The sequence below is a fragment of the Plecotus auritus genome (assembly GCF_963455305.1).
Source record: "Plecotus auritus genome assembly, chromosome: 6".
NCBI lineage: Eukaryota > Metazoa > Chordata > Mammalia > Chiroptera > Vespertilionidae > Plecotus > Plecotus auritus.
Window position 1 is genome coordinate 147,577,086 of NC_137773.1, and position 25,931 is coordinate 147,603,016.

The 25,931-nt window shown below is 47.4% G+C and overlaps 1 protein-coding gene across 1 annotated transcript; it reads right to left on the reverse strand.

Annotated features, from left to right (window-relative positions):
- Positions 1 to 11,393: 11,393 nt before the first annotated feature.
- On the reverse strand, positions 11,394 to 13,218 carry SOX14 (SRY-box transcription factor 14). The gene has a single exon (XM_080673972.1). The coding sequence runs from the start codon at positions 12,804 to 12,806 to the stop codon at positions 12,084 to 12,086; it is 723 nt and encodes a 240-aa protein (XP_080530098.1). The 5' UTR covers positions 12,807 to 13,218; the 3' UTR covers positions 11,394 to 12,083.
- Between the last annotated feature and the right edge of the window lie 12,713 nt (positions 13,219 to 25,931).

Here is a 25,931-nt window from a genome sequence, read left to right on the forward strand (position 1 = left end):
GAGAAGGTCATATTTGAAAGAAGAAAATTTGGCCAACTCTGACCTTCTGTCCCTTATCAAAGGGCAGGGACCAAGACCAGCACTCAGCCTTTTCTTTTATTTCTCTCCTTGACACTCTGTCTCCTCTCTTCTCCCAGCCTCCATCAGGGCTTCCCATCAACATTACTGAGAAACCTGCCCAACAGAAACATTCCACTGGTTTGCAACCCTTAGGTATAAAACTGTAATTTACACAGTGATCATGTCATGAATTGCAGCTCACAAATAAATGTCTTGTTAAGGTCATTAAAATTATCAAATCTTGCATGTGAATTTTTTGCCCTGAGGTTCTCCATGGGATTCCCTCTTCTGGCTTCATACATTCAAAAAAAATTTTAATGTGACTTGTTAGGAACCATCTGTATTCAAAATGAGGGTGGATTCTAAAGCTAGTGGATTCTGAACAGTTCTGTAAAGGTTGTACCCAAAGTAGGGACTGGGAAACTGATGGCTTTGGAATGTCTTGATGTTGCCTTAAACATAAACATTGTGATCAGTAACTTTTTGTTTATGTCAAGCTTTGGTTTTCCCAGAAAGATGTGACAAATGCAAACTATTATTAACAAGCCAATGCAAAGCCAGTTGGTATACCGTGGTTGATATGAAAGCATTCAATGCAGAATGAGCAAGCAAAAACCATTGTTCCCATCTTAAGGCAAAGACACAGAAGCTGGGAAGATTTAAAGGATCTTGCTGAGGAATGCAGGGGAGCAATAGGGTAACAGATTTACTAACTCTGCCAAGGGGCAAGAGAATAAGAAACAGGATTTGGGGAAATATTTCTTTCCCTTCCCAACACATTATACCTTCAATTGCTAAGCTCCCCAGCATAGGAGGCCCTGCAGAGTGAGCAACATGAAATGAGACTGGAAAGGGGCTCATCTAGTTGGCTCTGCAGGAAATCTGTGTCTGTGAATGTGCCCCTCCAAATCTGTAATGATTCAGGATTAGCTTGGTGATGTCCTGGTCCCTGGCTGTGTCTGTAAGACTTAGAAGCAGCCAGTGAAACTTAGGCTAATAAGGCTGAAGCTTGTGTGTACTAAACTAGTAAGAAAGCGCCATCCACATTGACATGGGATGCTGATTGGTTTAGATTCTAAATATTCTATGCATCCACCTGAGAAAGGGGAAATGTTTCAACTACTCCATCTTACCCTGAAGCTCTATACTTTCTCCTCTTCCTTGGTCTTGGCTCCAGCTGTAAATTCTGTGGACTCTCTGTTCCCTCCTTTACTCACCTCCGGTGAGCGCTCAACTTGACAGATAGTAGTGGGGAGACAGTGAACATGAGTATAGCAGTTCTATTTTAAGGACTGTGAGCCTTGGATGAGTCACTCAATGTCTCTGAGCCTCCGTTTCCTTCCACGTGAATTGGGGATGATAGCAGTACCTACCTCCTGGTGCTTTGGGGAGTATCTAAGGTAGCCCGCATGCTTCTTTGCACTGAAGACTCAGTTAACATCCATCTAATAAACAATGTGGCTTTCTCTTATTGCAAACAGAGTACATCTCCCCAGGGAAGATGGAGACAAATCTTCAGAGTCCTGGAAAGAAAATATATTCAATTAAAAGTGTCCCTAAAATACATTTACTGAAATAAAAAGGAATCTCACTTAATTCACTAGCTGAGATGGTACCTAAACATGGTTGACAATCTTGGCTTTCCTTTCTGTCACTGATTTCAAAGAAATAAAAGTTTTACCCATTTGCATTCAACTGTCTCCTATCCATTTGCATCCACCAATCTAGGCACAGTCACCGCCCTTTGGAATAAAATACAAGTTTCCTGACTCCTTTTTATTCATGTAAGCTAGTGACTTCCTTAAATGAATGGTCTGAGGCTTGGTGCGTAGATTTCAGTTTCCATGACAGGCAATAGCTCCACTGGGCTCTGGGAGTCTTCCAGGCTTATCTGATCATACTCCAGATTTTGTGTTTTTAAGTATCATGATTTCTCCTAGTAAGACAGAGCTTTTGATGCTTCTAAGGGCAAGAGTATATGAATGAACTTGATACCGTCAGTAGGGGACTAAAGTCCAATTATGAAGACTCATGACTAATCATGTCACTCCCTTCATCATCTCTTTCACCCATGTTTCACTGACAGTGGTGTGGAACCTTAGCATAAGGAGTCTAGGTTCCCCCGGGTAGTGGCAATTAGCTGCCACTTAGAAAAGTAGGGAAGTTGAACCCTAAAGGGGTTGACAAATATATTCATGACTCAAGGTCTTTTCGACTTGTTTCCCCATTTTTAACTAAAGAAAAGCTATTTTGATATCTAGTTGAAACGCAGAGGTTGAGCAGAAGACAGAAAGTAATACATATCCCTTTTGGTCTCGTTCCAAATAATTTTTTTCTTTCTGAGCTTTTCCTTTTGTTGAGTCCTCGCCAACTAAGAAGGGTAAAATCATAATAGTAATTTTCTGTTTGGCAATAGTTTGTCACAAATTAAATTCACCTTTTTGACTCCAGATTATCTCATAAGGGGATGAAGGCTCCTTCTCTCATTGGGCTTGGTGATTCAGATGTCCATCACATTACACATTGGTGGATAGTGGAGATAATCTAATTTCTGTTTTCATTTTTTAAAAAATGGAGGACAAGAATAAAATGTCCCTGTGGAATGTCATCTGAGAGTTGACATGGGAGAGCAAGAGACAGGTAGTCTTGATATGCTAGGAGAGTTCCAGAAGAGGCCACCTGCAGAAGGATGGGACTAGGGCAGAGAGATATCTAATCACAAGACTTGGCTTCAGATTTGCTGTTGGAATATCTGTTCCTAAAATAAAAATCCAAACCTACCTTCATTATCGCTCAGTTCACTTTTATATTGTAAAATATGTTTTCAAGAAATGTTGAAGCATCTTCAACCATCTGCAAAGAGCTAAGATTGTTTACTTGACAGTACAATGACCTCCTGATTCCAGTCCACTCTACCTTATAAGTCAGCTCTAAACACTGCTATTGCTGTGTGATACACTTTGAGTTTCACCAAGTCAGTGGTAACAAGGCAGAACTGCCACAGCAACTGACAGGGAGTCATTTGTATTTACACCTTGTTTGTGCTCACATAAGCTAAGGGTGTAACCCAAATACATAAATGGCTCATTAAAAACCATGAGTATATTTGGATAGAGAAAAGTTCAGCTCACCTCTTATACAGATGACACACCACCAGGCCTTCAGCTTTTTCTTCTTCTCAATTCCATTCTCAAAGACAACTCAAAGTAAGCAGATCTTTCTTATTAGGTGTAAGTATCACAGACACTCCAGAGAACCCAGGAGGGAAAAGGCAATGGTACAGAGAAAGTCTACAATGTCTTCCAGGTGTCCCCTCATCCAGCTGATTTATATCATAAACACTCACTCCCAATAGTCTGTAGAGTTTGAGGTAAGAAATGTACATGAGACATTTCTACCTCTGACCAAACTGTTACTCTTTGGGCTTCATACTCAATTTGTTTGATTAAAACTTAAATGAGTGAGAAAATGCATTACCACAGCGGAAGGGAGACCAGTAAGAAACCAAAATGACAAAGAATGAGGCTGATAATTTATCAAGCCTATGAAGGAAATTTCTGATCTGACAGTAGTGTTCATATTTTATAAAGGGAAATTAAACATGAAGAGGAGAAAGAATAAGAAAGGAAAAGAAATTAGTTTTCATTCTAGAGAAGCTCCAGTCTGTGGGAATGGATTTTCTGTTTTGTTTTGTTTTTTTACTCGTGGAAACCATCACCAGATGTTGTCCTTAAGTCTGTAGATCTCCAATCATCCATTTGGATGACATTAAAACAGAGGCTGACACCTCATCACCCCTTTATTTGGGTGAATATGGAAAAAGTATTTTTCATTCTGGTCATCCTTTTATTTCAAGAAAAATAAAACATATTCTTAAGTAATCTTCTCCATTTGGAAGTCCCCACATAACAGCACCTCTCATTTCTTACTTGATATATGTATACTACACAATTATTTAGACTTGGCAACTTTTAACACAAAAGACTTGATACGGCTCATACCTTGACTGATCAGAAAATCCTGAGGGAAATTCAAACTTGTTCATACCCATAACAGCTATTTTAATGAAACAATGCATTATTGACCCGGCATCTGACTATACATAAGGATTTCCTCTTTGGTACATTTCTGTGTAACAGAAAGGTTTTCAACTGCATGCATATTTTACAGAAAAAAAAATAATTGCATATCCTCTGTATATAATCTTTTAGGCATGCTATGTGTGCTCAAACTGAAAGGTGAATATGGTTAAAATTTTGCCCTGAAATCATAATGTTAAAAAACAACAAACCCTTTCTTCTTTATTCACCTTTACCCATTTCATCTCAATCTCAGATTATTTTAGAGAAAGAAAACTTCATTGCATATTCTAGCAAAGTGTATTGGTAGGAGAAGGTTTAACAGAGCCGGAGAGAATGTGCAAGGAGTGAGAAAGTGAGTTGATGGATGGATGGTTAAATGAATATAAATGAACTGACACCTTTACAGGAAAATAACATTTCTTTTCTTTTTTTATTCTATAGATCAGTGGGTTTTGTATCTGTAATTCTTTCATATCAGCAAAGAGGAAATAAACTCTCATGTAAATCATTTTCCCCCCATCTGGAGCATATTAAAACCATGCCTTTTTTTTTTTCCTTTTAAGCAGACTCCTTTTTCCCTATTTGCTTATCAGTTCATCCACCATTACATTTTAAATGAAATTGCAAGACCTTCGTCCCTCCCCCAAATTTCAGCCTGATGTAGGAAAGTGGGAAGCAGACTTTTCTTGCTTTAGAATAGTGACCTAGATTCAATTACAGATAGATCCAGAAGAGAGAAGTGACACCTCACAATTTTCTTAGAAGTCTTGCAAAAATTAGAAATCCCAAAACAATACTTAATGGAGAAGAATCTGTTTATTTTCCTATTCTTCCATCTTACTTTTTCTCTGCTTTAATTGCATTGCTTTGGCCCATTTAATTGTTCCTGCTATAACACCACAGTTGGTTTCCCATGGGGTATTTACAATCACAAAAACAGGCATTTCAAGGAAATTTCTGAATTTGTTTTTTGAGAGTGGGTGTCTACATGTGGAGTGTGGGTAATCCTGCAAACGGAACCCAAACAGATGAAAAATAATGGCATAAAAGGCATATTTTTCCTTACATCCTTTTTTGAAAAGGCAAACATTACAAAAGCACACCTATTACGATTGCATTGTCGACAAAGCATTGAACAGAAAAACAAAACAGGGACGCATATATTTTACTGTTCTCCCAATTACTGTGGGAAAATGTGGTCAAAGAAATAGGAAGAGGGGAGAATCCTGTGATTCTGCTTATTGACTTTTATCACTAAATTAAGCATATAAATGACCTGAACGGGTGGCTTGGTATATTAAATTAAAAAAAAAGAAGAACAATGATTCTCTCTTCCTTTCCCTCCCTCTCTGATATCAGGCTGAAAGGAGTCTCGGAGAGATAAGAAAGATGGGATTCGGTCCGCGCTGCCCGGGTCGGTCCTGCTTATCCCGGAGCTGGGAGGCAGTTGCTTTCCACGCAGCATTTCCGTTTGAGGCTCACAGTAAAGCGGTCCCCGGCGTGGGCACATTCCCCACCACCTCCTCTGCTCCCCAAACAAACAAAGAAGCCAAAATTGGCCGTCCCAAGACCAAGGCGCTTGGGAAGATTGGAGGCGCGGGAGGGCGAGGCAGGCTGCTGTGGGCGGGAGTGGACACCTCACCCCTCGCCGCGGGTTTGGAACCTCCCGGCGCAGGAAGAGGGCAGAAGTGGGCTCGCGTCTATGCGGGTATCCAAAATGACAAAGAAATGCAAGCCGCGCCGAAGTCCGGGGTGAAAACAGAGCGGGGGAATCACCTTAGCTCTCAAACTCCTCTGATGGGTGGATTTTCCCCAGTAGATTATTTCACACCTTGGGAAATAGAGCTGCGCTGGGCGCTGGGCACTGCCCTGGGGATGTGGGTGTGCGCCCGGCCCTACAGAAAGGGTCCCCTGGGCCGCGAGGGTAAGCGCAGCCGGTTCCCGGCCCCGGGGGAGCCGGCGGAGGATTGTTTCATTTCAAAGTGAAAATCTGCAGGCTTTGGGAAACGATATTCAAAAAAGTATATAATCTCCATATGCCGCTCAATGGAGGATCCTCATAATTTACAGCGGCAGATAAGGCTAGAGGGTGTAATAAAAAATCTGAAGCCCTCCCCTCCCCCTCGCCGCCTCCTCGGAATTGCACCTTGGGCAGCGGAGCAGAATCCGGAATGTGAACTTCTCCCGACATATGTTTCCCGCAGATAAGTAAACAATCTGGACGTGAAATGGAAATGGTAATTAATGCAGTAATGCTGTTACACCTCGAGTGTGCAAATCCCATTGACTCGCCGCGCCACGGGGGGTGCTGGGCGGACGGGGACCAGCGGCGAGCGCCTGGGCCGCCCGCTCCCTCCCTCCCCTCTCCCGCCTCCCTCGGTCCCCGGGCGGGGCACCGGGAAACCAGGGGGCCTGGCCCTGCTACAGGGAGTCGGGAGCTGCTGAGCGGCTCTCGGGACTCCCTGGTCTCCGCTCTCCGCCCGCTAGACCGGTGCGCCGCGCTCGCCTCTCCCGCGGTACCCAGCGCGTGCCTCCCATCCACTTTCCCTCCTTCCCTGCGCGGCTCCAGCGCCCGCAGAACCTCGGGGCTCGGAGGTGCGGCCGGGCCAGAGGCATCCAGGAGCGGCTGAGCTCTCGAGTAGGGAGCAGCTAGCGGGCGGCGCCGACGGGGGCCCCTTGGAGACCCACCCTAGAGCGTAGGGTCCATCGGGTCTGGTGGTCAGTTTCCTCCCTGCTCTCCACCCGGTCAGCGGGCTGAGTTTTTCTGAGGTCCCTTCCACGCCTGCCCGAAGGCATGCATGCCATTTGAATTGCTTCTCTTCCCGACCCAAGAATGAAAAAGTTTGGGATGATGACTGGCCGCCGGAGTAGCGCAACTTCTTCACTTCGGAGGAAAGAAAACTTGCGAACTCCTTTCGGTCTCTGTCCGACTTGGGCACCTGATCTCTTCCCCAAATCCGACCAAACTTGGGGCCTTTTGGGGGGTCGGAGTGGATACCCAGCACTGGGATTTGAGAGAGAGGATGGAGAATCTGTGGAGGCCGCCCAAGAATGTCCTGGACCGTGGCCTTTCCTGCTTCCGGAGAGCTCGCTCCCACCACCTGTCCCCAGGGACTGGCCAGGAGTCCGCGGGTAACGGCTCAGCCAGACTCAGGGCCCAGGGCTGGGCGAGGAGGGAGGGGGTGTGGAGGCTCTTCTCGCCATCGGTCCCCTCCCCACTGCCACGACAGACACTACCGAGCCGCGGGCGCAGGAGCGCACATCCAGGGTTAGGCGGGGGCGACCTCCAGTCTCCGGTTATGTTGACACCCTAGGATTTCTAGCGGCTCCCCTTCGCCCCTAATTTCATTATTTTCTTAATTATTCTGGAGCGGCTCAGTGCCAACGGGTCTTGTCCCCGGACAAGGCTCATTCCCATAGCACCAAGAAAACCAGTCGGAGTAGCACTCCCAAAGCTGGGTCTGGGAGGGTCTCCGAGGCTAGGAGGGCGCGCCCAGCGGGGGAGGTGGAAAGCACCCACCTTGGCATCTCCTGCACCCAAATCTCCTGGGCCCCTTCTGCTTCTGTCTTTCTTCCTCTCTCAGACTCATACACACGCACAATCCACTCAGCAAATAAAGAGATGAGTGTTCTTAACAGGAATCTTGTGAATTACGTGATATTCAAATTCAAATGATTTGAAATTCATTGTCCGCTTGAACAATGGTAACAAGGCCTGAGCTGGGAAGGAGCCGAAGGAAAGGCGAGTCCTCCAGGGCAGTGCTGGCACCGCCGCGTGCCAAGTTTCTCAGGCCCTGGCAGCCTCGGATCTCCAGAGAAGCTGCTGAAGAAGGAGCCGCTTCCCTAGATAGAGCGATGTAATGGAAGTCCCCCAGGGTCTGCCCTGACTGAAATGCCACCCTGCTTTAGGGGACTGGCGGTTTCTGGAGGTTATCTAGGTCCTGTTTTAAAACACCAGTGTTAAGGGTCTCAGATGTCAGTCACTCACACCTCAGTAAGATTTAGTCTACATTGCCGGTATCCCCTCTATCAAGTTAGCAGTTCTAAGGACATTGATATCTACATGGAAAAACCAGGAAACGGGAAGAAAATCAAAGGTTTCTGGAGTCGGATCCAAAGCTTGGGAAGGGCATGAAAGGCTGCAGAGGCTCTGCATGACAGGCCAGGAGCGTAAGGGGGCCCAAGATCCCGCATCTCCCAGAAGATGTGGCCAGCGTGCCCCCTGAGCCAACGGTTGCCAAGGTTTAAGAAAGAAAACCCAACTAAAACCCAAACAACTCTGCCCCTGCCAGCGCTGCCACCCTGAGCAACGTGTGGGTTAGGTCTCCTGGTCCTAGGACGTATCCAGGAAAGGAGAGTCGGGGGCAAGCGTGGCGCGTATTTGGGTAAAAAAATGGTACACCCTTGAAGCAACCGCACCAGTAAGCGAGAGGTCCGGGCCCTCCAAGTACCCCCTGCTCCAGGGAGACGCAGGCTGCAGGCAGAAGTCTGGGACCTCTGGCTGCGGAACGCGCGAAAGGGCAGAGGGTTGGACAGAGCCGCCTCCTGCAGGGTCTCCGGCGCCCGCGCGGAGCGGGAGTTCGCGTACTCCCGACCACGGCACGCCCGTCGAAGGGGACTCCCGGTTGCTCTGGGCTGCGCGTCGCGCGTTGGGGAGAAGCGGCTCTCCTCGACTCCAGGCGGGCGGGGCGCTCCTCTCCCTATAGGTTTGCTTTAATGATTTTCTTGAAAGAAAGAGACAGTTGTGAGCAAACAGGTTTGACAGGGACTGCCCCCCCCCCCTCCCACCCCGCACACACACCCCGGGGGATTCCTTTTTGTCTGCGCCTGACTTCAAAGTCAGTAATAGGCCCCTGTCATTGGCTTGACGAGCAGGATTTGGGCTGTTTGTTAGGGCGAGTCTCGGCCGCGCACCTCGGCAGAGGCTCTGCAGCCCCCCTGTCCCCCGGGCGCGGGAGGCTGGGCTGAGATAGGCCCGTTGGGGGCGAGGCAGGGGCCAGGCCTGAGGAAGACAGACAGCCGGACAAAGCCCGCCTGGGGAGGAAGGAGACGAGGTGTGCTAGACAGAAACGCCCCAAGCCAGACCTCGGCTGGGTCCCCTGCTCTGTGCCGGCTGGAAAGAACTCTCAGTTGCCCATTCGTGGGCACACAAACGTCTTTCCGACCGGGCCAGGCACAAGCTAGAACCCTGGTTTCAGTTTTCCAGCTTCCACCGCTGCCCAAAGCCTTTCCCATGGGACCCACCTGGTGCCCTGCCCAGCTTAAGCCTGCCTCGGAGTTGGTGGGGTGCCCGCCCGGGTGGGCCGGAGCGCTCGGGGTTCCTCCCGGGCCGGGGCACTGTGCATCCGGGGCGCTGGAGCGCCGGGCTCTGCGGGAGACACCCAGACCCCAGTACGCTTCATCTTAGGAGATGTTAAGGGACACTGAGCTATGAGGGCGTTCAGAGTGGCTGACAGCACTGTCAGTTGGGGTTATATCAGACAGCAAAACCGCGGCGCCCCCGCCCTGGGCCTCCTGGGCTTCCCAGAGGGCGGGAGGAGGGGCCTTCCCTCAGCTCCCGGAGCCCCCAGACCGGACGGCCACCAGAGGCAAGTCACTTCCTAATTGTCTCGATTTGTAAGAGGGTTTTGTGATGCTAAGTAAGCGTGGCGCAGCCCGCCCGGCCGCCCCCCGCCCCCACAGGTCCCCCAGCCCGCCTTTGTTTACCTTCGCCTGATCGCTCATTTATTTATCTATCTATTATTTATAGGCGTCCCCTCCTATTCAGCGCCCGTGTATGTTAATTGTGTTATACCATTTAATTCTAACATCGGTCTCAAAAGAGCTCTTAATGAGAAAAGCATATACAACACGGATCACTTTACTATTCAGCTCAGCCAGATGGACAACCGCTAACTTTTTTTTTTAAATAATGAAATCCCCCTTTGACAAAGGGGCTCGGATGAATAGGCTCCAAATAACACCTCAAACACTTCTAATTGTTTTGAGGACAATATGCTAATCCGTGGGTTTGGCTTTGGTGTCTGTTGACAACGTTTCTCGTGCACTTCCAGCCCTTTGGCTCCTTTGGAAAAGGCAGAGCCAAGCGCACAAATCCCTCAGCAGCAGCAGAAAGCAGCCAGCCACTAGGATGCCCCCTACCCCCATCCGCACCAAATCAAAGCCGATGGGTAAATCACCGGACCTACAGAAACCCGAGCAGGGCTTTGGGGATGAGATCAGGAGAAGATGGGTGCTGGGGGGTCGTGGGGGCGGGGGGGGGGGGGGGCGGGTAAAACCCTTTGGTTTGGAGAATAAGTTCCAAAGAGTTGTGCTGGAAGGCATCCGAAAGTACTTTCTCCCACAAAAAAAACAGCAATGTTTAAGCTAACATTCACCCAGTGGGGAAAGAAAGAGGTTCTTTTTATTGTTTGTTAAACACGGAGGCTATGAGTTATGATTTTTATGATTTTGAGCATGTCACTATCGCCTCCCTTTTTCCTTTGCTCCCATCCATGGGGTCTTAGTAAAAAGTCTCCCGTGGCGTTTCTTAGACTTTTATTTTTTAACTTAGGAACAGTACAGAGTCCCAAACCCCTAGAATAAACAGCAGCATGATTTTCAAACACACACACACACACACACACACACACACACACACACACACATATATATATATATATGGTTTCCACCAGTCTTCCTAATCATTTAACTTAAACACCTACTGCAGGACGCAGGTGCCCCATGCGCAACTGGTTCCCAGTAGATTCGCGTTTCTCTCCATTCCTTTGGAGTTTGGTTTAAAAAAGGAAAATGCACCCAGATCTCAGCGGTCTGGACTAGCCTTTGTCTTAGCTCATTTGCTCCTTGAAGTGCTCTGACCACTTTGTGAAGGACGCGGGGGAAGCAGTGATGTCCTAGGGAGCTATACCCTTGTCCCATCTCTAAAGAGTACGATCCGGACAAATCATAGACTCTGGTCCCCTTTGCACCTGGCCTGAAGGCCACCACGCTGGGCCAACGCAGGCCAGCCACCAGCTGCCGCTGCTAGAGTTGCTCTATGCACTCTCAGCCTCCCAGTGACCAGCTCCCAGCCCGGACCTGGCCTCCTGACTTCAGATTTTATGCACATCAAAGGTTATTTTTTTTTGCAATGACAGATTGTCTTTATTCAAAACATCTTTGTTCAACAAATGAACAGAATAAGGAGATGAAATCCTTCTAGGTACATTTCCAAGACATCGTCAAAACATTTACGACCATTTAGGATGTTTTTATTCTTTCAATTTTTGTTCACTTTCTACTTCCTGCTTCATAACCTGACATTCTGTCTAAAAGTAAACTTAGGTCTCTAGGAGCACTGCTTTATACAAAGTAAATAATCATGTGGGTCCTTTTGTATCACCTTTAAAGAAGCAAACACTATCATAGCATGAGTTTTAAATAGAAATGTTTCCCTTCTGTAGTTTAAAACTTTTAAGCCTTTTCCCCACACATGAAGAGCCAATGTCACCTAGTTGTGTCTGATGACAAAACACAGAGCTAACTCTTTTCTTCGGGGTGCAAAAGAAAAAAATATGCATATTCTAGATATAATACCAGGATCAGAGAGTTCTGAAGTCCAAAGCCCATCAGAGGAGAGACAAGGGGACATAAATAAAGCAAACTGCCTACTTTTTTGTCCAAAGGGGGTACATTTGGAGATTTGATTTGGGACAGTTGGAGTAGGGACAACTGTACGGTGGTCATAATGTTCATAAGTTTCTGGCACCTGTCTGCGTCTTGGGTCGGGTAGGACGCCCCTACCATCCCCCTGGAAGAGAGAGGCAGAGTCTGGGGTAGGGTAGGGGGCAGCCGGCAAGGCTGGCCCCAAGGCGTTTGCAGGCCCGGGCTAGGCGCAGATGGCAGGGTGCAAACCCCAACTCCAGGCCACCCTCCAGGTCTGGTGGGCCGGGCTGGGGGTTACATGGCTGTGGCGTGGGCTGACGAATAAGGGTCTATGCCAGTCTTAGTCATGCCGGGGAAGAGGATGTAGGCGACAGGGGGCTGCAGGGTGGAGGCAGACCAGGCGGTACAGTTACAGGGCACCACGTAGCCCGGGTTGGTGGGGGACGGGTGCGTGTGCGTGTGCTGGCTGGGGCAGCTGAGGCTGCCGAAGGCGCCGTTCTGGTAGCCCAGGGTAGACGCGTAGGGCAGCGCGCCGGTGGCCAAGGTGTGGGGCACTTCACCCATCTTCTGGATGGCGCTCGAGCTAAACTGCGCAGGGTCCAGCAGGGAGTAGGGCGCCGAGGCGGGCGGCAAGAAGGCCCGGGCTTTCTCGGGCGCGCTCAGGAGGCCGTCGGAGGCCCCCACGGGCAGGCCGGCCGCCTTGAGCGGGTCCGTGTCGCCCAGGTAGGGCAGGGGGAAGACATACCTGTCCTTCTTGAGCAGGTTCTTGGGCTTGCGCCGTGGCCGGTACTTGTAGTCGGGGTGCTCCTTCATGTGCTGGGCGCGTAGCCTCTTGGCCTCGTCGATGTACGGCCGCTTCTCCGCCTCGGACAGAAGCTTCCATTCAGCGCCTAGGCGTTTGCTGATCTCTGAGTTGTGCATCTTGGGGTTTTCCTGGGCCATTTTGCGCCGTTGGCCTCGGGACCATACCATGAAGGCGTTCATGGGTCGCTTGATATGGTCTGAAGGTTTAGACATGGTCCCGGAGGCTAGGCGGGTGGGGGCGGGGAGTGCAGGGGTTCTGCAGGCCAACTGGGCGCGGTTGTCTGTCTGCCTGTCTGTCCGTCCTGAGCCGGGACTCTGCGCTCCCCTCGCCTCCGCACCGCTGAGGGGAAGCCAGAAAGAAGCGCTAACCCCGCAAAGTTCAGCTGATCATGCCAGTCCCGCACCCAGGCGGGCCCCGGGGGGCGAGTGGGGACAGAAAGGGCGGGGGAGGAGAGGGTGGCGGGCCAGGATGCTGCCGACACTCGTCGGGGTCCAAGTACCGGAGTCTCTGGGATTTAGTGGCCAGGTAATTTGTTGGAGAGGGCAGGAAGCTCCTCCTTCCCCCCCTCTCTACCTTCGCCTTCTCCGCTTCTCTTCTCTCCTGGGTCTACGGCCGAGGCTCCCTCCTCCCTCCCGTGGCTTTCCCGGAGCTGCTTCGCCTGGCGCAGCACCTGGCTGAGAATGCGGGGAGGCTGGTGAACGCCAGCCAAAAGCGGCGAAGTTCAAAGGCGAGGTGGGCCGGGACAGCGCGCACTCTGACATAAGCGCGGGGCGGCGACTCCCCAACCTGGGCTCCAATCAGCGGCAGAGAAGGCGAGGGGCGCACCTGCCACCGCGCCGCCGAGGCTAGAGTGAGCGCGACCAGCGGGGGCGGGGAGAGGTGTGACGGAGAGGCCGAGATGGGGAGGAGAAGACAGCGGCCAGCGCGGGACTGGGGACTTGGATTCCACATTGTTTCTGGCGCTTTCAACAAATTAAACTATCTGTTTTCTGTCCCGGTTTGCAAAGGAGCATTAAGGCTTCGAATACAAAGACCCTGGGAAGGGGCAGCGAAGGGAACGAGCCGAGAGCGCAGGTTGATAAATAGGACAGCCTTGTCACGAAATGCAAGGACAGCACTCTACCCTCCCTTGTCAAAGGTCCTTGGAAGAGAAAAAGAATCTATCAAACTCAGGTTTAAAAGCGAAATAAACTTTTCGCGCCTTATCCTCGGCCGTCCTTGGGCTGCGTTCTCACGGGGTACCCCGAGGCGCCGCCTCCACCCCTGCCCCTGCACGAAGCGCCCGGCGAAGCCCTGGGCCCGGGTTAGCTCGGCGGTGCGCTCCCGGAGGGTGCGGGAAGGCCTGGAGTCCCGCAGTGCAGAGGTTTCAGACCCTGGCTGGTGAGCCCTGAAGAGAGCCGCGATCTGCCCTTCACTTCCTTGGAGGGGGCGGGAATGGGATTTCCATCACGATTCCTCTTTACCTTATTATTATTAAGTGTTTTTTAAACCTCCAACTTCCCCGACACATCGGCCCACACCGGAAAGGCAGCCTGAAGGCCAGTAGGCGCCTAGCCGGAGGTGGGGCTTTCCCGTTGCCCCTTCTGCCGAGGCCCTAGAGCCGAGTCTCAGGCTGCATCCGCACTCAGGGTCGTTCGTCCCTAGGCGCCTCTGCCCACCCAGCAAGAACGCGAAACTCGTTTCTTGCAGTCAGATGAGCATTTTCGGGTAAAGAGGACGAAATAACCTGCAGAGCAGACCTGCGCGCCTGTTTCCTTTGAATAATTGCCTGCCCGATGTGAAATGCCCTTGGGGGAAATATTTATTAAATGGAAACCATTGTCCCAGGCCCAGCAGGACCTGCGTGTGTTCCAGGCTTATTGGCTTTTGCATCGGCCTCTCTCGGGAGGGCGGACCAGAAATGTGCACGGCTCCGCGGGCTTGGAGGGGTCGGAGGTGGGGGAGAACCAGGCAGAGAACTAGGAGGAGGGGAGAGAGGGTCTTTCTTTAGTATATAGCGTGTCAAGTTTGAGGCGAAGGCTTTGCTTTTCCTTCCTACAGTTACAAAGACGCGTGGCATTTCTCATCCTTAGCTTGCTCTTCAGAGAGGTGGACACCATGCCCATTTTACAGATTAGGAAACTGAGGTTGAGAAAGGCTAAGTGATTTGCAAAATGTGACTCCAGTGGGACGTGGTGATGACGGGTGTATAGGATTTGAAAATTCTAATTTTGTTCTACCCCACACTGCACCACTTCGGATTTGCTGGTGCTGCAGTCAAACACAGAACTCTCAAGGAGACCTTTGGAGCCATCAAAATCAGCCACGCAGATAAACCGCACTGAAAGGCTAATTGCCATGACTGTTTTTGACTCACTTAGGCTCTGATGGACCCTGACCTCCTTGACCATACACCTGGCGAGCACGGTCTCTACATTGTACTCAGCCTCCATCCTGCCCTCTACCCCTGTTTTCTCCGCAAATTTGATCTAACTTGGGGTCTCAGGGAGTAGAAGCACTTTTCAGCCCAGTCCTGGGAGGGTTTCCAAGAGTCTAAGGCAACCCTTACTCAGGTGGAACTAGTCTGCAGACTGAGCCCTGCTTTCAGAACCCACAGATATCGAGGATTTGGGGAAGGAATGACAGAAATACTCCTATCTGTGGAGATCCAGCATCCAGCGGGAATCCACCAAACTCTCACACCAGAACACTCAGGGAACACTAAACCCACACACAGAGATTTGGGTTAATGCAAACCAACCTCTTGGAAACGGCTCAAGGAGGGGATCTGGCCCAGGGTCGTAGACCCTTTCTCTCTTTGATTGCCCTGAGGCTGCTCAGACAGGTGTGCTTTCAGTCCCTCAATTCTCCCCCTCCTACTGCCCGGGCTTCTTTTAAATATCTCTGGCTCAGCCTTAGTTCTCAATTCAAAACTCTGGAGTAGATTGGTACCAAGGGCTTGAAATGGTGGGGTGGCAATTTTTGAACCAGGCATTGCCCGACCTCCCAGGGTTCCGGAGCCCCAGGGTGCTGGGTCAGGCTGCACTGACCCTGACGGGTGTCACCATCCCCCTGTACTTCTTGACCTTGAGACTTGAACTCAGTGCTGGGAGACGTCTCCTAGGTGAACAGCGCAGCCGCACACACCCCTTACACAGTGCTGCTTGGCCGCGGGTTTACTCAGGACTCCTTAGAGCTGGGCCCCACACAGGAGTTGCCATGATCCCGGGCCTGACCTGGTGCTGTCTGCAGCCCAGACCTCTATCCTGCGTGTCCCTCTGAGCTCTGCCTCCCAGACAGGCCTAGGTAGCGAGGCGGACGTTCTAAAGAGGAGACCCCTGGGGAGAAGCAACAGCTGTGGTCACCGCTGGAACAAGCCTTAGGACAGAGGTCGCCTACACGCGCCTCCTACTTTATCAACAGTAGGAAGCTAGGGCCTTTGACCACTAGGCCACCCTCCAGGGCTGGGACGTCCCTGGGATAAGGCCTTTCCGCTTCTGCGTTCTCCTATAGAATTCGCGCACAGCTGCAGTGCGCGCGCCTTTACGCAAGTCTGGTCGTGAACCCACGTGTTTCCAATAGAAGTGGAGAGGTCACGACCTTGAAGGTCACCACCCCACGGACTTCTCGCCCCGCCCACTCTCTCCAGCCGCCTCTAGATGCGCGCTCCCAGCTTTCGCTTCTGGGCCTTTGTAGCGAGCTCCCGCCCAACTCCTGTGCGTACATCAGGTCTCTTAAAGGCTTCACCTGCGCTGGGGAGCCTTCTTTGATTCCCGGGCTGGGGTAAGACTACTTTTAGGTTCTCACTCGCACAACCTCTCCTTCTCACGCCCTGTTCCCAGCCTCTAGTGGAGCCACGTCGCAGTCCGTGTAGTCCACCAGACTTCGAGCTCCTCGAAGGTGGTCGCGGCGTGCTATTCACCTTCCAGTGCCCAGTGGCAGCACAACTCTGAGCGCACAGAAGACGTGGGTCGTTTCCTTCTGCTCAGGCTTACACTTTTTCAACAGGCCTTTCCCTACCTCGTAGCTTCGGAGACAGGCCCCCAGATGCAGCCTGGTAGAGCCAAGTGCGCAGATCCCCGGCTACCAGGCCCGCAACCACCTGCCTGGCATCAATGCTCCGCAGCCCTCAGCCACCACCTGCGCCTCTCTAGTGGACAGAAGGTCTCTGTTCCGAGGCCTTCGGGACTGAATGACAGCCCGGCGAGTAGAGAAAGATGTGCAGACCTTGGCTTTCAGAACATGGCTGGGAGGTGGAGTGGAAGAAAGGACCTTGCCACGTGGCTCGCACCCAGTGGTTTTTCGGAAGAGACCCAGAAAATGGCCTGCATCTCGGCAGGCGGAGGAGCTGGGCGCTCGCGGGACGCCCCTCCGTGATTCTGAGAGGACCTGAGCGAAGTTCCAAGTGCGGTTTTCCAAGAGCCTCTGCGCGCAGCCGGCTGCGGCTCTGCGGGGAGTGTGAGCGCGAGGCACACCGCTGTTCAGCTACCTGAGCGTCAGTCCGGCCCATCTCTGAGCGTTTCCAACCCAGAAGCCAACTTGAGAGTGATAGAATGATCTCGGGAAATAACGCACTTCGGTGAAATCATAAACTTTTAATTTTCTTATGAGCGAAAATATTTTAATACAGGACAACCTTGCGTCCCCCCACCCCTCATTTTCTGTCTGTTTTCAAATTCAGAGACCTCATATATCTAGTCTCTCGAGAGTGCTGGAAAGGATCCAGGACTCTGGTCCTATTAAGACAGTTCCTGGTAATTACTCTAGCTAGTTCTTCCCTCCAGAGCCCCAGCCCAGCCTGCCAGGAGAGTTTTGAAGTTTTGTAAAACTCCACGGGGGGCCCTCGCCCAGTTCGCCCAGGAGAGCGCGGCTTCCAGCAAGAAACAATTTGAAACAGAACAAACTCTGGTCCCAGAATAAAATGCCTGGAAAGCCTGCAATAGGTGCGTTTGCCTACACAGAGCTCTCCTCTGGGCTGAAGGACACTTCTGTCTCAACACCAGGAGCACGCCCACGTAAGGGGACTTTATGATACTTCAAACTGCCTTACCTTGAGTAACTGGAGTCTCCTTGTAGCAGAGACCACGTGATCACCCATGTGGTGCAAGTTAATAGATGATCACTTCAGTTACTTGTCTGTGTCCTGGTTTCCTTGTCCGTAACGGGCATAATGGAATAGTATTAGGACTAAATGAGTTATTACCAGGAAAGCCCTTAGAATAGTGCTTGGCTTATGAAACTGCTCAATAAATGGTCAGGTTATAATATTATGTTGTTATTACATAAATAAGGAGTTAATTTTTGACGGTGATAAGTGGTCAACAGTGAATCAGGTGATGAGACAGGGGCTGAGATGAAGAAGGTGTTTACTTTACATTGGGTGGTGGGGAACCTGAGCACGGCAAAGAGCCAACCTTGTTGTGGATGGGGGGTAAAGCAGGAGAAGCAGGAAATGGCACCACCTGGAGAGGAGACTAATGGAAGGTACCTGAAGGATTTAAGGAGCCAGTGTGGCTGAAACCTGGCCATGACCCTGGGCAGAGTATAAGGAAAAGGCTGGGTGTTTCCCAGGCTCAGATTATTCAAAGTCTTGTAGATTCCATCCGAGTTTGTTTCATTCACATGTATTGGGAAGTCATTGGCATGAAACACACCAGAATTATTTAACAACAATCCCAGCAACTATGCACAAAAAATACGAATTTTCAGTCACTTTACTTGTGGAGGCCTCTCACCTCCAATTATGGTCCAGAAATTTTATAAATAGATAGGTTTTTATTTGCCCTGGGGTCAGCTGCTTGACCATTCCCTAAAGAATATTGCCACCCTCCTGAATGCTTTGGCCTCCTCTTCTCTCTCCTTTCAGGGAGTGAGGAATAAAAGAAGAGATGGTCTTTCATAGCTGTTCATGATTCTGACAACATGTCCACTGATAGTAGATAATAGCAGCCCAATGCACCCTTGGCTTAATCTTCCCACTTTCCACCAAGTGGAGTTCTTCTGTTTCCCTGTGGAGGGCCCAAGGCTTCTAGGTTGGCTACCTGGAGAAACTGAGTCTCCATATAGCCATCTTGAATATCTCCACTTAAGAAATATAGGACTTGTATATGAGTAAATGGGGTTTCTTAGGCTTAAAAAAAATCCCAGTGGTTATTAGAACAGGAAAGACATTTTGTTTCTAAGAATAAAAACCAACCAAAAGAATGTCAGCATTGTATGCCTCTGCCTTGGGTTTTCTTGTGCTCAGGTTTTTCACATGCATTAGGGCTCCCCCACCCCTATTCTTCTACTGTAAGAATCCTTGCTCAGCTTTTATCATAAATAATACCCTTTAAGGCTCTGTGTTTGCTAATGCAGCCGGCCAAGTTATTGGAGCATACATTCTCTTGCCAGTTTTATCACAAATTATATACTGCGGAGGATAAGACCAAACTCTGGCAACAAGCCCCAATCAAGGATCAGAATAACACTTCCTTTCTTTTGTGGCACATGTCTTTGCTCACAATCTAAATAACAGGAAATATTAAGTCACTCAGCAGTTGCAAAGGATGCTACATTAAATGCTTATTTTCATGTACCTGGTGTTTCTTTAAAGCATCATTTTTACATGTTCTGAACCCCAAACAACCCTTAACATTTTATTTAATAAGGAAGTCATTGAAGTATTTGTTGCGTGAATTGATGGTTAAGTAGAAAGAGCTATCAATATAAAATTCAAGACTTAGGGTTTCTAATTACTATGAGTCCTCGGACAAATTACTTGACTTATCTTGGCCCCCAGTGTAACAAATTACCTTAGTAGTGACTTAACATAACAAACTTTTATTATCTTATATGGTTTCTGAGAGTCAAAATCCAGGAACAGCTTAGCTAGTTGGTTCTGACTCAGGATTTCTTGTGAGAGGGCATCAATATGTTGGAGCTGCAGTCATCTGAAGGCTTGATTGAACTGGAGAGTCTGCTTCCAGACTCACTCATGTAGCTGTTGGTAAGAGGTCTCTAGTTTTTCACCACATGGGTCTTTCCCTAAAGGCTGCTCACAATATAGTATCTTGATTCCCCCTGGTACAAATGATTGGAGAGGGATTGAGGCAAAAGCCTGGTACAATGCGGGAGGAGACTAAAGAAGAGTGTGAATACTGGGAGGAGGGATCATTGGGGGCTTCCTACCAGAGACTCCAACTGTATAACAGAGGGGAAGAGCTTTGTAGGCAGCAAAACACCATCACTCTAAGTTACCCTCCCAGCTAGCTGCTAGCTATTGGCAGAATTGTGCAGAGAACCTCATTTTGTCCTAAATTTTACCACTTCCCTCTGTTAGCACAAATTTGATCCTGCTGGAGCTGTCTCTTGTCCTTTTTCCAGCTTCTTTAATGACATCCTGTCCCTCACCATTCTCATCCCAAAACTGTGTCCTATTAACTTCTGTCAGTTGAATCCCAGCTAAGGCTCACTAATTACTAGGGTGTCAAAAAAAAGACTTGAGAACCTGGGTTTTAGAAGAGGACTGCTGAAGACCCAGTTCTGCGTGACCATGATGGGGAGATTACAGGCAGTGTTGCTGATACTATGGGGAAAGGACCTCCTTGTAGCACCTCTGAAATGACATCACTTCACTCTCGGTCTGCTTCTGAGCTAATCCTGATATCTATAGTTATATAAGATGTGACAATAGGGGAAAGGACAGTCTTTTCAATAAATGGTGCTGGGGAAACTGGACAATCACATGGAAAAGAATGAAACTCAACTACTATCTTGTATCATAAACAAAAATTAACTCAAAATGGATTAAAGACTTAAATGTAAGATCTAAAACCATTTAACTCCCAGAAGAAAACATAGGGGGTAAGCTCCTTCACATATGTCTTGGTGATGATTTTTTAAAATCTGACACCAAAAGCAAAAGCAACAAAAGCAAAAATGAACAAGTGGGACAACATCATACTAAAAAGCTTCTGTACAGTAAAAGAAACCATCAACAGAATGAAAGCCCACTGAATGGGAGAGAATATTTGCAAATCATATATTTAATAAGGGGCTAATATCCAAAATATGTAAAGCACTCACACAGCTTAATAGCAAAAAACAAATAATCTGATTAAAAATGGGCAGAAGATCTGTATAGACATTTTTTACTAAGACATACAGAAGGCCAACATGTACATGAAAATATGCTCGACATCATTAATTAGCATAGAAATGCAAATGAAAACCACAGTGAAATATCCTATCACACCTGTTAGAATGGCTATTATAAAAAAGACAAATAAGTATTGGCGAAGATGTGGAGAACAGGGCAGCCTTGTGTACTGTTGATGGAAATGTATATTGGTGTAGACACTGTGGAAAATGGTATGGAGGTTCTTCAAAAAATTCAAAGTAGAACTACCAGATGATGCAGCAATTCCACTTCTGGGTATTTATCTGAAAAAAATGAAAATACCAACTTGAAATGATATATGTATACACCTCCATGTTCATTGCAGCATTATTTACAATAGCCAAGTTATGGAAACAACCTAAGTGTATATAAATTGATGAATTGATAAAGAAATTGTGGTGTGTGTGTGTATAAATGCAATGTTATTCAGCCATAAAAAAGAATAAAATCTTGCTACTTAATACAACATAGATGGATCTTGAGGGCATTATGCTAAGTTAGAGAAAGACAAATAACGTATAATTTATCTGATATGTGGAAGCTAAAAAATCAAAACAAAAGCCAAACTCAGACAATAGATTGGTGGTCAAAAGGTTAAAAAAAAAAAAAAAAGCCATGGCTGGTGTTGTTCAATGGTTAGAGTGTCAGCCAAGCACAGAAGGGTTGACAGTTCGATTCTGGTCAAAGGCATGTACCTGGGTAGCAGGTTCCATCCCCTCCTTGCTCCTTGCTCGGCGTGGGTGTGGGAGGCAACCAGTCAACGTGTCTCATTCCCATTGATGTTTCTCTCTTCCCCCCCCTCCCTTCTTTTCACTCTCTAAAAATCAATGGAAAAAATATCCTTGGGTGAGGATTAACAGTAAAAAAAAAAAAAAAAGGTTAAAAGATTACTCTACCCAGCAAAGCTATCATTTAGAACTGAAAGTCAGATAAAGAGCTTCACAGACAAGAAAAAGCTAAAGGAGCTCACCACCAAACCATTATTACATGGAATGTTAAAGGGTATTCTTTGAGAAAAGGAAGAAGAAGAAGAAGAAAAAGTTAAAAAATAAGAACAATAAAATGACAAAAAAATACATAGCTATCAACAGTTGAATCTAAAAATCAAAATAAAAGAACAGGAAATCTAATGAACAAAATAAACTGATGAATAAAATAGAACCAGAGGCTTGGAAACATGGAACAGACTGAGGAGTCTCAGAGAGGACTGGGGAGTGGGGGGCAGGAAGAGACTAACCAAAGATCTTATATGCATATATGCATTACCTGTGGATACAGACAATAGGATGGTGAAGGCCTGGGATGGGGCAGGAAACCTGGTGGAGGGGTCAATGGGGGGAAAAAAAGGAGGGCATCTGTAATACTCTCAACCATAAAGAGTTGAAAAATCAAACAAAACAAAAAGGTAAAAAGAAAAACAAAACCCTCCCAGTTAAAGAAAAAGAGCGAAATAATAATTAAAAGACCCACACACACAAAAAGGGAAAATATCTGTAAGTAAAACATTAATTAGCAATCAATTGATGAGGAGCCAGTATATTGACTTAGAATATGCTGATCAATTTGACCTTTTTTATTTGTTATTTAAATTTTATTTTACTGAAATAATACATTCATGCATTTTAAAAAGTCAGATAGTGTTAAAGCCTGGTAAGTCGCCTGACCCAGGACACTCCTGATTTTCACTGTCCCCCAAAAAGAGCTTCTCTCCAGAGGTAATCATGTTCCATTATTTCAGAATCTCTTCACATCTCCATATTTCTAAAGAATGTGCAGACTGTTATTTATTGCCTCAATAGGTGAGAAGTTAGTTCTCTGACCCTGCCTTCACCACCTCCACTTCCCTTCTTCCACCCTCTCAATGTAGTAGTTCTATCATAGTTTCTGTTTTTGTTAAATTAGCAGCATTTACATTATGCCTATGTAAATATTCATAGTTGTGCATTACGACTGTTTCAATTTTTTACTTCCTACTCATTGTCCTATTTCCCACTTATTTGGTTTGCTTTGTAACTGTCACTGATCCTCCCCAATCTTCCCATAGCCTCTCATAATTTCCCTCAAGGTCAGCATGTCAGGTAGTCTACCATTCTCATCTCTTTCTCAGAGACATCTTTTCTGGAGGCCCTTTCCTTCTGGGTTGACTTTCCTATTTTCCATTTCTCATATCTTCCCCTTTCATGTCCACTCCATGTTTTGCTGGAGTGTAACTTCCAGTATTTTTATCAGGTTGAAGAGATGGCATAACAATGGCAGTCTTCTAAGTCCCACTGCTCCAATATGGAGTGGTTGCTATCCTGCCTGGTGCCTGTGTTCTCCCTTCATCTTCACCCAGAACATTTCCTTTACTTCTCCTGGAGCTTCAGTTTTTGTGTCCTGTTTTCCCCTTCATATTTCATCTTTCATGCTTTTTAGTTTTATTTGTGCTCACTTTTGCTCCTCTCCGGAGCTCTGGCACCCTACCTCTAACTTTCTGAGCTCCTCTCTGTCTTACCTCTTGGCATTCTTTCTCCTCTGCCTTCCAGGGGCCAGTGCCCTCATGCTGCCGGTGGCAGTCCTGCCCTTTGTGAAGTAGCACATGCCTCTCTACTCTTATTAGAACTCTCCCTAAAAAACATACAAGGGAACAGTTATATCTGGAACAGCCCTGACCCAGGGATCTGGGCGAGCTGACATCTCTGATTCTTATGTGAGTTAGTGGCAAGAGGGAAAGTTCAGTCATGACCTAGATCTGGCAAAGCCTCCTCAGCCTAGGGTGTTGAGGGCCCAACAAGACTTGATGGAGGAGTTGGGTAGAGGATCTGTCTTTTGAGGTCATTGTCTACAGGAATTTCAGTCAGACCAGTGAGGCAAGACATAGGCTCAGAAAGTAATTCGAGAGCTTCTTTGGAGTTTATAGCAGGGGAACACAGCTACTAGTACATGTACTCTTGACTAAAGACTAGTCCTCTCCTCTGGAGGGAAGGTCGTCCTCTTTGACTGAGCTCACAGCTTAGGCAGTAATGCACATGGATCAGTGAGGGGGGAAGGGGACATCTGCCTAGCCAGCCAGGTCAGCTGAATCAACCCTGGTAATCAATGGGTTGACAGATGTTACAGCCAGATCACCCTCATATCCAGAAAGTAATTTGAGAGCAGACAATTATAGCAGGTAGCAGTCAACAATTATTGAAATTTTCTTTTCTCATATTATATACCATAAAACTCTTTACATGCATTATTTTATTGAATACTCAATAAGCCTGGGTGGAGAAATTTGTTGTTATCCCCATTTTGAAGAGAAGGAAACTGAGGCCCCCTAAAATTTAGACAGAACTACCTCAAGTCAAAGAGCTAGTAAGTGCTGGATCCAGGATTTGAACTCAGGTTCAAGAGCCCTTATCTTGCTACCCTGATTCCCCTCAATATGACCTAGTCCTAGTGTGAACTTGGATGGAACCTAAGCATGGTAGGAAGCAGAGGAGGACAGCACAGATCCTTGAGGGCTAGCTCTTAACAGAAAGCTCCTTGAGCAGGGGCCTTGACCCTCTTCTTTCATGAAAGGATGGGAAAAATTGTTAAAGCTGAGAAGAAGAAAGGAGGAAGCAGTTCAGGTTGGGGGGTATGTGCATTGGGGCAGGTACAGAAATGGGATGAAGGTCTCATTGTGAGCTGGGGAAAGGTGAAAAGTAAGGTTAACCAGATATCAATAGCATTTAATGACAGAATGAGGGGCTGGCAATCTATTAGTTGGGCAACTAAACCTGTACATTTTAGAGATGAGGAGTGAGTGATTGAAAATGGGACTTCATGAAGTTCAGTATGAGAGTGTTATATAGATAGATAGAAATGGGAAGAAGTTGCAAGTTACTCTGTACTTATTTACTGTCACTGTTTATTCAGGGTAAGCATTTGCAATGTCTCTGCTAATACAACATTTTTTTTTCAATAAATTTCCCTAAATTCTTACTTGTATCAGAAAGCAGAATGTCCAGTTTGCTGATGAGGACTTATTTTTGGTCTGTTATTATGGTTTTAACCAAATATATCTTGCAGCAGTTCTTTGCTAAAAATATTTTTAGGTTTGCACTTACTATGCTAGAGTGGATTGATCCCCTTATCAACCTATGTTCAACAGCTACATTCAGTAGGATAATTCTAGCAATGATTAGACTTCTCTACAAATCAGGACAGTCCATTTATAATCCTCAAATTATCATTTAAAAGTTAATCTCAATCCTTGTATTTCACAGTGCTTATTAGACACAGAGATTATTTGTTTATTAATCTCCACAATAGACACAGATAATGAGAGAAAGAAACCTCCTTGGAATGGTGTGTCAAGGGTCACTTATGTACTTGCAGGCCACGGGGTGAGGATTGGCACATAGGTCTGTCTGATCCTATTCTAGTGGACTGCCTTGCTGAAATACTTGTTTAAAGATGTCCAAATGTAGGGCATCTTTATTGGACATGTGAAGATGGACTTGAGCTGAGTAAGTAGGTCAGATATCTTGAAGTTCTTTCATGGTTCTGGCTGGTGGCACAGAGCCCCCTCCTCATTTGTGAACCATCCTATTGTGATTCTCTGACTTGTGATAGGCAATGCTGACTGCCCAGCTAACAGTCATTTCTCCTATTCTCCTTTGCTAATCAGACCTAGACCTTGAGTCTTTTCAATGTCCAAGTACCCAGGGGTTGTTTGATTAAACCTGTAATAGAGTGTTCATCTGCTTTCCAGTGATTGGCTTAAAGATGGGCATGTGACCCAGTCTGCTCTGGGGTGGGGTTCTAGGAAAGTTTTCCTTGCTCTTCAAAAGACTTGCACAGAAGGAAATGATTCCCAGTTTTTCTGTTTTGAAAGGTTGTTGTCTACATGTTACCACTTCACCATTGGAGCTAGGGTGGCCTTCTTAGAACCTTGAAGGGATAGCTGAAGAGAACACATCAAGAAGATGAGGATGGGGTGTGGTACAAGGGTAAGAATCTAGTTCCTTGATGACTTTGTCCCACTGCTGAATAACCACTTTTGGAACCCAATTTTGAAACTTCTTGATATGTGAGAGAATTCATTTTCCTTTTTGTTTAAGTCCTTTCTGGTTAGGTTTTCTGTTGGTGCCAGTCAAAAGCTCCCTATTTATTGCAAAGCCTCCCTTCTTCACCATCTCAGGTTTTGTCTAGGATTGGACTTAGCTGAAGTTATACAACCTGGCTAAGC

Excerpts from the sequence above, each read along its gene's own strand:
- SOX14 (XM_080673972.1), bottom strand. The coding sequence starts at position 12,806 with ATGTCTAAACCTTCAGACCATATCAAGCGACCCATGAACGCCTTCATG.